This window comes from Pipistrellus kuhlii, unplaced genomic scaffold, assembly GCF_014108245.1.
Source record: "Pipistrellus kuhlii isolate mPipKuh1 unplaced genomic scaffold, mPipKuh1.p scaffold_m20_p_8, whole genome shotgun sequence".
Classification (NCBI taxonomy): domain Eukaryota; kingdom Metazoa; phylum Chordata; class Mammalia; order Chiroptera; family Vespertilionidae; genus Pipistrellus; species Pipistrellus kuhlii.
Window position 1 is genome coordinate 25,123,032 of NW_023425584.1, and position 12,412 is coordinate 25,135,443.

Here is a 12,412-nt window from a genome sequence, read left to right on the forward strand (position 1 = left end):
GAAACTTCCAATAGGAGATGAATTCTCAACAAAATATCAGCAAGCATATGAGGAAGACCAACAGCTGAAAAATTGACTCAACAGATAAACGTATGTGTAAATAAAATATAGAAATTCAGAACAATATAGAAAAAAGTTAAAAGTAAAAGATTTAATTTCTTCAAACAAAAAAGTAATAGTAATTGTGGGAGAGAAAGCATATTGCTGTGAAAACTTGTAAAATGGAAATTGTGAAAAAGAAAACTACAGTTACTTAAACAAAAGAAAATTCAATATATTGGGTAAATCTCAAGTCAGGACCTAGCAAGTCTCAGAATATCAAGAATAAATTAAAAAATATAAAAGAGAGTTAATAATTTTACAGGTAAAGAATAAGAACTAGATTGATATCACTTTTCTTCATCAATGGTGTTAAATACCAAAAGAAGATAAGGAAAATTACTTTAAATATTCTTGATCAACCTAACTGTTGGCAAAGATTAAGAGTATTAAATATACATGCCAAAACTGGTTTGGCTCAGTGGATAGAGCCTCGGTCTGCGGACTGAAGGGTTCCAGGTTCGATTCCTGTCAAGGGCATGTAAGTTGGTTGCAGGCACATCCCCAGTAGGGGGTGTGCAGGAGGCGGCTGACAGATGGGTGTCTCTCATCGATGTTTCTAACTCTCTATCCCTCTCTCTTCCTCTCTGTAAAAAATCAATAAAATATATTTTTAAAAAAATAAAAAATAAAAAAGTAGGGTTGAATGGGACACCAATCTTACTATGAATCATTTGTAGATCATGTATACAAGTACTGTCTGGACATTTTTAAAAGGACCCCAAGGTCAGTAACATTTATATCTTAAAATTTACTTACCAAATTGTCACCCCACAAGATGCCTTCCTAAACAATGTTTTCATATCAAATGGAAAAGCACAATCAGTTGTTCAAAATGCCTTGTTTAATTTTTCCAAGCTCGTGAATACACTTTAGGCAAACCTAAGAGTAATCTGCCTGTTAGCCTATATTATGCCCACTGAGTCAATATAAGCATATATAACATTGAAATATTAATTGCAAATGTAAAAACAAAATGAATTAAATGTATCACTTTCTTTTAGGTACTATAGCCCGAAAAACATGCTGTGCCTTAAAGATGGAACATCTGAAAGAAAACACATTCTTATCTATCCACAAACTTCATGAACCATAGAAAAGCTGCTTTAGGAATATTATAAGGAACATTATCACTTGCTATGTATATAAAATTTGAAATGAGTTACTTAAAATAAACCTATTTAAAGTCAACATTAAAACATAATGAATTTATTTTAACTTGCCTATTAGAAAAAGAAAAGGAGGCATTAAGACAACATTGTTAAGAAAGAAAACAGATAAAAATATGCAAGGATTAACTAACTTGATATAAACGGAAATCAATAACTAAACAAAATGATTATAAACTAAAGTGTTTTTTTTTTCAACTAAAGATTCTTGATTTTGAAAGTATTCATAGTCAAACAACTTTTTATTCTTCTATTAATGAAACCTAAGCTACCGGTATGCCTGAAAATTACAGTTTTGCACTACTCTTGCTCAATGTCTTGAACCAAACTATTGGGAAGAATGGGTTTGAGGAACTTGAACTCGCTGGTCCCTGAGCCTCCCATCAGACACACCTCATACTGGTAGCTCTGGGACAGGGTCCCAGTACCGCTCACGTCCACCAGGTGGCCAGCAAGGTGGCTCTCAGGCACCGAGCAGCCACCCGCCCAGGCCGCCCTGCTCCGCCTGCACAGCCGCACCGCCACCAACGCCAGCACCGAGAACAGGAACAGCGACGACACGGCCGCCAGCGCCACCACCAGGTACACGGTCAGCGGATCCGCCCGCGCCTGCTCGGCCGCCGCTTCGGGCAGCGGCAGGTAGGGCTGCGAGAAGCCGTCCACCAGCAGCACGTGCAGCGTGACGCTGGCCGACAGCGCGGGCTCGCCATGGTCCCTGACCAGCACCACCAGCCTGTGCCTGGCCGCGTCGCGCTCGCCCAGCGGCCGCGCCGTGCGCACCTCGCCATTGTGCGCCCACACGCCGAACAGCCCGGGCTCCGTGGCCCTGAGCAGCTGGAACGACAGCCAGGCGTTCTGGCCCGAGTCGGCGTCCACCGCCACCACCTTGCTCACCAGGTAGCCCGGCTCGGCCGCCCTGGGCACCAGCTCGGTGCAGGGCGCGGAGCCGTTGTGCGGCGGGTACAGCACGGAGGGCGCGTTGTCGTTGGCGTCCAGCACCTGCACGCGCACCAGCGCCTGGCTGCTCAGCGCGGGCGCCCCGCGGTCCGTGGCGCCCACGCCGAACTCGAACGCCCGCAGCGCCTCGAAGTCCAGCGCCCGCAGCGCGAACAGCTGGCCGGTGTCCGCGTTGATGGCCACCAGCGAGGCCAGGGGCAGGCGCGGGTCCCGGGGCGGCAGCAGCGAGTAGGTGAGCTGGGCGTTGGCGCCCGCGTCCCTGTCTGTGGCGCTGACGCTGCCGATGTGCAGGGCGGGGCTGTTGTTCTCGCGGAGGAACAGGCTGTAGGAGGGCTGGGTGAAGGCGGGGGCGTTGTCGTTGACGTCGGAGACCAGCAGGGTGATGTTGTGCTGGGTTTTCAGCCTGGGGGTCCCCAAGTCGGTGACGGTGATGGTGATGTTGTACTCGGCCTGGCTCTCTCTGTCCAGGGCTCCTTCGGACACCAGGGTATAAAAGTTGTCTACGGATGGTTTTAGGACAAAGGGGAGATTGTTCTGGATGGAACACATCATTCTCCCATTGTCTCCAGAGTCTGGATCGGAAACACTGAAAATGGCCACCACCGTCTCTGGCGAGTTTTCCGGGATCGGGCTAGTAACTGACGACAAGGTCAGCTGTGGTGGGTTGTCATTGACATCAACCACCTGAACTATTACTGTTGATTTTCCGGTAAGGCCTCCACCATCCGTAGCTTCTATGTCAACCTCATAACTATTAATTGCCTCGAAATTCAAATATTTGATTAGTTGGATATCACCAGTAATTGCATTTAATTGAAAAGTTTTGGAAATTTCTTCAGAAGCATGAACAAATGAGTATGCTAGTGTCCCAAAAGTCCCTATATCTAAATCAGAAGCTGAGACAGTGACAATAACAGAGTTAACGGGGCTATTCTCTAGAACTTCAACCTCATAGAGCGGCTGTGTAAATTCTGGGGCGTTGTCATTTATGTCTAAGACCAGGATGTGGAGCTGAACGTTGCCAGACCTGGGCGGCGACCCGCCATCCAGCGCTGTGAGCGTTAAACTGAACTGCGGCTGCTCCTCGCGGTCCAGCGCTTTGTCCAGCACTAATTCTGGGTACTTCCTTCCATCCCTACGCCTGTTTGTGAGGACGTGGAAATGGGCATTCGGAGTGATGGTGTAGTTTTGGAGGCTGTTTCTCCCCACATCCAAATCCTCAGCATTTCCCAGTGGAATTATTGTTCCCGGTGGAGTGCTTTCTAGGATTTTCAGCTGCATTTCATTTTCAAAGAATACTGGAGAATGGTCATTGACATCTATGATCTGGAGCTCATTTGGAATAAACTGCAGAGGGTTTTGCAGTAAAATCTGAAAATGCAGTATACATGGCTCTGTGGGGCCGCATAGCTCCTCCCGGTCCAATTTCTCCTGCAGGAGCAAATCACCGGTCTGATGGCTGAGCTGAAGACGCTGTCTGTTCCCTTTAGACACGACTTGGGCCCCCCTCGCGGCCAGTTCCCCTACACTGAGCCCCAAATCCTTTGCTAGGTTGGTGATTAAAAAGCCCCTCTCTTTCTCCTCAGCCACAGAGTAGCGTCTCGATTCAGACCAAGCCAGAAACCCACCAAGAAAAACAAAGAGAAACAGGACTTGCCTTTGTCTAAGAAATGGCTCCTCTCCGGCCTCCAATTCATTTCCTGCCATGTTCTTCCAAGAAATATTGCCAAGCTGAGCCTCCGACAGCGCTGGGAAATGCAAAGTCTTTTGCCTCCAACGTTTGGAGAAGATCTAGCAAATAATCCCTTCCAGGGCTCAGATTTGCTTGCTTTAAATCTGTCCAAGCTCACAACTCCTGGTGTGCCGTACCGGATCGGTGCGTTGCGTTACGTACGGAGTACGCACAGTGCCTGTGGTTTAATTCTCCTTCTTAGTCAACAGCGCCACCATGCGTTCGCTCGCAGTTTCTAACTCTTGCAGAAGATGCTTGGGAACTTCTGTTGTTTTGATCTTTTCAATTGCTTATTCCCCTTTCTAAAACCAGTTGACGCTACTGGAGGAGTTTCCTGTGTTACTTGAGTTAAAAACAAACAAACACACAACCTAGAGAAATTAAATGCGCCCTTATTTAAAGACGATACTCTTCCTGGCAGAGTCCTCATTGATATGATTTTGCGGAAGTGGACGCCTGCTAGGGCTACCACACCTGTCTGTAATTATTAAACAAATTTGTAAAGATTTTGCTCTACATTATGACGTGCTTCACTATCATATTTGTGTTTTTCTTTATTTCCCAACTTTTGTAAAATGTGCACGAGTTGCTTTTATAGTAAGAAAAAATGTTATGAAAAGATGAACTCATGCATAAAAAGTTATAATAGATGATGTCAGCGGGTATAGCCGGAGACCACAAATACCTCATTCCTTCCATATTTTAACATTCACTCGGGGAATACAGAGCTTTCTCCTTTTTATTTCACAGTGGTTTTACCAGTATTGGTTTCATCAGTAAGACCGTGTTCCATCTGTGGAAACAGATACCTGTTAAGTTTGTAGAAGTTGGGCATGTAGTGGTAACAAGGCAGGCATATACCTTACACAGTCTTCCATTTAATGGGGTGAAGACTTTGAACAGATGTTCAAACCGTGTGAAAAGTTCTATCTAGGAAATTTACTGAGTGAACTTGAAAGTATGGGTAGGGAGGTCTAATTTTAATGGGGGGCAGGGTTTGAGAAAAAGTTCCCAAAGATGTGCCATTTTAATGGAACATGAATGATGAGAAGTTTGCCAGGGTACAGCTACAAAATGGGAAGATTCTGTATATGAAAAACTGACATGTAAAGGCCCCAAGACAGTAAAGCATAGCTATTCTAGACAACGAAGGAAGATCAGTGTACCCAAAATTCCTGTCCCAAAAATAAATGGGAAGAGAAGGCTGGAGAGGTAGACAGGGCCCAAATAATGGGTGCTTGGATTTTATTCTAAGAATAAAAGGAAGCTAGTGCAATGTTTCAGGCAGGGAAATGAACAGCACAAATATCATGTGCTGGATCTAGCTACTTCACAATTATCAGGAATATTACCCAAAGGCTTATCTATTAAGTTTAGTATTAATATTAGTGATATATAAAATAACAAGATTATATATATATATATATAATCTTGTTATTTTATATATATAATATAATATAATCTTATATATATAATCTTATTTGATTATAACTGCAAGCTATTGACATAGCTGTTATTATTAGTTTGGGAGGACAAAGTTATGTGACTTATTCAAGATCCTCAGTTAATAAATTGGTTCATCAGAGACTTTGGATAGCAAGATGGTACTCCACACCACTAATCATCTCAAAATAAGATCTTTCACATTCATCTTATAATTTTAACAGTATAGCTCAAGCATCAAATGATATAAATATTTTAAGGTAGGCAGACTGACATTAAAAATTAAAATTTTATTTTAATGTCTAGGTCAAAAATTGAACTTCAAGAAATACAGAAAGTTGGATGAATCCAACTTTGAAATTATAAAACACAAAATACTGTTTCCCCATTTGTATTCCTCAAGCTGTGGCTAGAATTGGTGAGTCAAATTAAGCAAGAAGTGAAAAGGAAAAATATGTTGAAGGAAAGAGACAGCAAGAACTGATAACTGCATCGTGTTCAAATAATAGTGATCACTTCAATTAATAAACTATATATTCTATATAAATTCAGTATGCATCAGAGAGCAGTTAATTCCAGCAAAAGTTTGTCCTGTAAGTATTTAAATATCAATATCTATCACAGGTGGAAAAAAAAAGACACTTCTTTTTTTCAATCAGTCATTCAAGTATTTTATTAAGAACCTATCATTTTCAAGTCATTGTGCTAAACATGCAATAAATGGGGAGCAGTTGAGAAACATAATTCAAGCACCTAAAAAGAAAAAAGCGCCGAAACCGGTTTGGCTCAATGGATAGAGAGTCAGCTTGGGGACTGAGAGGTCCCGGGTTCGATTCCGGTCAAGGGCATGTACCTTGGTTGCGGGCATATCCCCGATAGGGGGTGTGCAAGAGGCAGCTGATCAATGACTCTCTCTCATTGATGTTTCTAGCTCTCTATCTCTCTCCCTTCCTCTCTGTACAAAATCAATAAAAATATATTTTAAAAAAAAGAAAAGAAAAAAGCATTGAAAAGTAGAAAATTGAAAGGGGAAAGGAGAAGTAGATAGTCCATGAAAAAAAAAAAAAAGGAATGAGCAGACAGACCAAGATAAATATTTCCCCATGAGCTTATTTCCAATTGAATCAGAAATGCTCCAAAAAATTTTGAAAAAAAATGCAATGTTAAACTACATTCAAAGTTTCTAAAATTTGGTTAAGGACAAAGATACACATTCCCTCAAATCTTTTTTTAAAAAAATGTAATCTCTGCTTGTTTCAATTCCACCTTTTAAAAATCTCTGTTTTAATTATTAAAAACTTCCTATTTGAAATTCAAGAGATTTGATAAATTCAATTAAATTTTGTGTACTAGCCTTGTAAACTGCAGCTTTGCTAAATGTACTCATAACTGTAACTTTTTTTTGAGAATTATTGTAGAGTTTTCCACATGCATAATCAGATCATCAGTAAATATAGTTTTACTTCTTTATATCTCCCCCAAACTTAAAAAAAACCAAAAACAACCAAAAGCTTGAAGATTAGCATGTCTTTGAAAATGACTGGGCATGTCCTATGCATTTCGCTGCAGTTTGGAATATTAGTGGTTGATTTATTGAATACTTTTAAAAAAACATATTTTATTGATTTTTTTACAGAGAGGAAGGGAGAGGGAGAGAGAGTTAGAAACATTGATGAGAGAGAAACATAGATCAGCTGCCCTTGACCAGAATCAAACCTGGGACCCTTAAGTCCCCAGGCCGATGCTCTATCCACTGAGCCAAACCAGTTAGGGCAGATCGAATACTTTTAATGGGAATGGTTTGTGCAATACAACAGTCAAAGTTCTCACATCTCTGAAGAATCACAGCTTCCGTGTATGGCCACTTTGTGATAGTATATATTTAGAAAAAATGTGACAGAGTACTTTATTTTTCATGAATCTACCTATATTAATGGCTTTAGCCAATGTGACTTCACAAGATAAAACTTACACTAGCCTAAGAGTATAGAAAACAAATATTCTGGGATTTAAAAAAAAAAAAAAAGCCTGTAGGAATAGCAAACATTTAAAAAATGTACGACTGCAAAATTACTTAGGCCCTAGGAAAAGGAGGTATAGAAAGAGATGCTTTAACTTAAAAATTCAGACTTTTGGGGAAACAATATTTACTTTCACATTTTAAGTGGAATTGAGGTACAGAGAGACTAATTGCCAATGAGAATACAAAGAAAATTAGCATTCATTATACCACAAAGCAACACATTTAGAAACACGAGTAACATGCACTGAATTGAAATGCGATATTTACATTTCAAATAAAAGGAAACAACCTCAATGGGCAGAGCAGGAAAAAGGGATTTTTCACAAATTAACTGAGACTAGAGTCAGTAGACCCCTACTGATTCTTAACTGAATTCAGAGCTGTTCCTGAAACTGGGGTTTGCCTCATTAGCCCTCTCCTCACCTGGAGCAAGGAAGTTGGGAAGAATGGGTTTGAGGAACTTGAACTCGCTGGTCCCTGAGCCTCCCATCAGACACACCTCATACTGGTAGCTCTGGGACAGGGTCCCAGTACCGCTCACGTCCACCAGGTGGCCAGGAAGGTGGCCCTCAGGCACCGAGCAGCCACCCGCCCAGGCCGCCCTGCTCCGCCTGCACAGCCGCACCGCCACCAACGCCAGCACCGAGAACAGGAACAGCGACGACACCGCCGCCAGCGCCACCACCAGGTACACGGTCAGCGGATCCGCCCGCGCCTGCTCGGCCGCCGCTTCGGGCAGCGGCAGGTAGGGCTGCGAGAAGCCGTCCACCAGCAGCACGTGCAGCGTGACGCTGGCCGACAGCGCGGGCTCGCCATGGTCCCTGACCAGCACCACCAGCCTGTGCCTGGCCGCGTCGCGCTCGCCCAGCGGCCGCGCCGTGCGCACCTCGCCATTGTGCGCCCACACGCCGAACAGCCCGGGCTCCGTGGCCCTGAGCAGCTGGAACGACAGCCAGGCGTTCTGGCCCGAGTCGGCGTCCACCGCCACCACCTTGCTCACCAGGTAGCCCGGCTCGGCTGCCCTGGGCACCAGCTCGGTGCAGGGCGCGGAGCCGTTGTGCGGCGGGTACAGCACGGAGGGCGCGTTGTCGTTGGCGTCCAGCACCTGCACGCGCACCAGCGCCTGGCTGCTCAGCGCGGGCGCCCCGCGGTCCGTGGCGCCCACGCCGAACTCGAACGCCCGCAGCGCCTCGAAGTCCAGCGCCCGCAGCGCGAACAGCTGGCCGGTGTCGGCGTTGATGGCCACCAGCGAGGCCAGGGGCAGGCGCGGGTCCCGGGGCGGCAGCAGCGAGTAGGTGATCTGGGCGTTGGCGCCCGCGTCCCTGTCTGTGGCGCTGACGCTGCCGATGTGCAGGGCGGGGCTGTTGTTCTCGCGGAGGAGCAGGCTGTAGGAGGGCTGGGTGAAGGCGGGGGCGTTGTCGTTGACGTCGGAGACCAGCAGGGTGATGTTGTGCTGGGTTTTCAGCCTGGGGGTGCCCATGTCAGTGACGGTGATGGTGATGTTGTACTCAGATGTCATCTCTCGGTCCAGGGCTGTGTTTGTCACTATAGAGTAAAAATTCTCAACAGACGGTTTAAGCAAGAACGGAAGGTGATCTTGGATGGAGCAAACCATCCTTCCATTGTCTCCCGAGTCAGGATCTGAAACACTGAATACAGCAATGACCGTCTCCTGCAAGTTTTCTGGGATTTCATTGATAAGCGTTGACATGGTCAGTTCCGGAGGGTTGTCATTCAAATCTATCACGTGGACAAGCACCACACAACTTCCAGAAAGACCCCCACCATCTATCGCCTGAATATTTAATGTGTAAGTCTGAATGGATTCAAAATCCAGTTCCTGTGTTAAAAGGAGTTCTCCGGATTTTGCATTTATTCGAAAAGTTTTGCGAATATCTTCGGAAGCTTGGGAGAAGACATAGGATATTTCTCCATAGGCCCCAATGTCTAAATCTCTAGCTGAGACCATAGCAACCTGGGATCCAATGGGGCTGTTTTCCAGAATCTGAACTTCATAGAGCAACCTTGCAAATTCCGGGGCGTTATCATTGATGTCCAAGACTTCAATGTGGACCAGGGCGGTGCCAGACTGGGGTGGCTTCCCGCCATCCAGCGCCGTTAGAGTTAACGTGATCTCAGACTGTTCCTCGCGGTCCAGCGCTTTGTCCAGCACCAGCTGTGGTGATATCAAGCCCTCGGAACTGTTTTGCAATTTCAGATGGAAGTGGGAATTGGGGGTGACTGTGTAACTTTGGATACTGTTGCTTCCCACATCCAAATCCTGGGCACATTCTATTAAGAAAGCAGTCCCGGGAGTGATACTTTCTGGGATTTTCAAAATTATTTCTTTGTCTAGGAAAACCGGGGGATGATCATTTATATCCCTAATCCGTAGCTCAGCCTGAAAAAACTGCAAAGGGTTTTCCAGCAACACCTGGAAAGGTAGCAGGCAGGGCTCGGTAGGGCCGCACAGCTCCTCCCGGTCCAGCTGCTCATTTAACAACAAATCCCCGGTCTGCCTATCCAAGTGCAAACGCATTTTTTTCCCTTTGGAAACGACGCGGGCCCCTCGCGCAGCCAGCTCATCTACCTCCAATCCCAGGTCTTTTAACAAATTGGCCACAAAGGAGCCACTCTCCATTTCCTCGGCCACCGAATAACGCCTCGGTGCGGAACCAGCCTGAGCTGTGCCCAGCAAAACAAAGAATATCAAGACTTGCCTTTGTTTCAGAAAGCGTTCCTTTCCTTCTCTGGCCTCCATCTCCTTCCGCTCTCCCAGCAAACCTGACCCAGGTCCGGCTCGCGCGGTGGCTGACTCCCAGTTTGTCCCAGCTACTGGGATAATTGGAGACGCTTAGCGCCCGAATTTCCCGGATCTACAACCCAGAAAGCCTCCGCTTCCTGCTGGATTCTTTAGCAGAGCATCTGGCTTAAAGGAGGGCAGTCTGGTCGCCTTCTTCCTTCTACTTCTAATGCTGCAGCGCCACCCCGCGTCCTTTCCGAGTATGTACTGTCTCCAAAACAATAAGAAAATCCCAATCCCTTCTTTCACACTGATGACAATCTAAATGGAACACTTTCAAGTGATGTCTTCCAAGTCTTACCTCGTTTCGAAAGGCTTTTTCATTGCGCCCACAACGACATGCCAAACATAGACAACTTTCCATCCTACTTTCCTCACAGATTCAAGCAGTTATTTTTAAACTGGGGTTTGGGGTAGGAATGAACTTCTGAAACTGGAAGGGAGCAATTTCAGTCCTAGGATGAAAAAAGGCTTTGACTAATCAGTCTCCAGTTTTTATTCAGAGCTCCAGCATGCGCACATCTCAGTAGGGGCTAGCTAGGTTACCATCCTCATGCTTAAGCCAACAGAAAAGTACAGAGACCCAGGTAAAGCACAGAATTCACATAAGAACATTCTCATGGACACTGAGATATTCTTTTTACTCATATTTCTCTCCTGCACTCTCCCACTTCATATATTCCTGAGATTTGGTGCATTCGATCCACATGAAATTTTCCTAGCATAGCTGGGTAATTCTTCTTAGGAATGTATCAATATTTTTATTTCCTTCTAACAGATAAGAGTGTTAATTTATATAACTTCAATTATTGCATCTAGCAACATTAATCATTTCACAATATCAAATACCCAGTAAATATTGAAAATTTTTCCAATGACCTTTTTGTGTGTTTTTTAAATATGTGATCAAAAGAAATGAATTCTCAATTTTTAAAAAAGCCATGGAGGAAATAAATGTATATTGTTTAGTGAAAGAAGCCAGTCTGAAAAGGCTACCTATGCTATTATTGCAAGTACCTGACATTTTGGAAAAAGTATAGGCGTGTTAAGATTAGCTGTTACAAGGGGGGGGGCAGTGAATAAGAGGTAAAATATGGGGTCTTGGGGACACTGAGACACTGTAATAATGGATTTATGGCATTACACACTCGTCAAAACCCATAGAATGTACAACACAAAGAGTGAACCATAATGCCAACTACAGACTTCAGTTAATAATAATGCTCAGCCGAAACCGGTTTGGCTCAATGGATAAAGCGTCGGCTTGGGAACTGAAAGGTCCTGGGTTCGATTCCGGTCAAGGGCATGTACCTTGGTTGCAGGCACATCCCCAGTAGGGGGTGTGCAAGAGGCAGCTGATTTATGACTCTCTCTCGTCGATGTTTCTAACTCGCTATCTCTTTCCCTTCCTCTCTGTACAAAATCAATAAAATATATTTAATAATAATAATAATAATAATAATGGCTCAATATGGATTCATCAGTTATAATAAATGTACCACACTAATGCAAGATGGTAATACTAGAATAACTGAATGGAAGAACATGGGTATATGGGAACTCTGTATTATCTGCTTAATTTTCTGTAAAACCTAAAACTGTTCTAAAAAATAAAGTATATTAATTATTTGTATGAAAACATGTTTCAAATATACTGTATGGAAAAGTTAAAAAGAACTATACCAACATAATTCTACCTAATTGAAAACTTAAAAGTTATTTGTATTTTATCTTATTTGTTGAATCTATATATTTTACTCTACACATTATTTTACTCTCTTTGTTTTCTGACTCATTTGAAAGCAACTTGAAGACATCATGACACTTCACCTCTAAATATTTCTTCAGGCATCTCCCAAGTATATCCCACACATTCATAATGCCACTATCACACTTAAAATTAACAATAATTTTCTAATGTTATAAAAAATCTAGTCCTTATAAAATCTCAGCCCTAGCTGGTTTGGCTCAGTGGATAATCAGCTTGGGAGCTGAAGGGTTTCAGGTTTGATTCTGGCAGCCAATCAATGATTCTCATCATTGATGTTTCTATCTCTTCCTCTGAAATCAATAAAACTATATTAAAATCTTATTTTAAATCTCATTATCTTTCCATTATCCTTCCCTGATTTTCTTCAACTTGAAAAGAATTCATATTTACTCTTGAGATTTGTGTTTGTTTGTTT

At 43.7% G+C, this 12,412-nt stretch overlaps 2 protein-coding genes across 2 annotated transcripts; both read right to left on the reverse strand.

The window, feature by feature from the left end:
* Window positions 1-731: 731 nt before the first annotated feature.
* Window positions 732-4,090, reverse strand: LOC118711305 (protocadherin beta-3-like). The gene has a single exon (XM_036424330.2). The coding sequence runs from the start codon at window positions 3,930-3,932 to the stop codon at window positions 1,569-1,571; it is 2,364 nt and encodes a 787-aa protein (XP_036280223.1). The 5' UTR covers window positions 3,933-4,090; the 3' UTR covers window positions 732-1,568.
* Window positions 4,091-7,599: 3,509 nt separating this feature from the next.
* Window positions 7,600-10,343, reverse strand: LOC118711304 (protocadherin beta-2). Its single transcript, XM_036424329.2, has one exon. It carries the CDS (start codon window positions 10,182-10,184, stop codon window positions 7,788-7,790), a length of 2,397 nt encoding a protein of 798 aa, XP_036280222.1. The 5' UTR covers window positions 10,185-10,343; the 3' UTR covers window positions 7,600-7,787.
* Between the last annotated feature and the right edge of the window lie 2,069 nt (window positions 10,344-12,412).

Bases quoted from the DNA above. Each gene is read 5' to 3' on its own strand.
- LOC118711305 (XM_036424330.2), bottom strand. From the start codon at position 3,932: ATGGCAGGAAATGAATTGGAGGCCGGAGAGGAGCCATTTCTTAGACAA.
- LOC118711304 (XM_036424329.2), bottom strand. From the start codon at position 10,184: ATGGAGGCCAGAGAAGGAAAGGAACGCTTTCTGAAACAAAGGCAAGTC.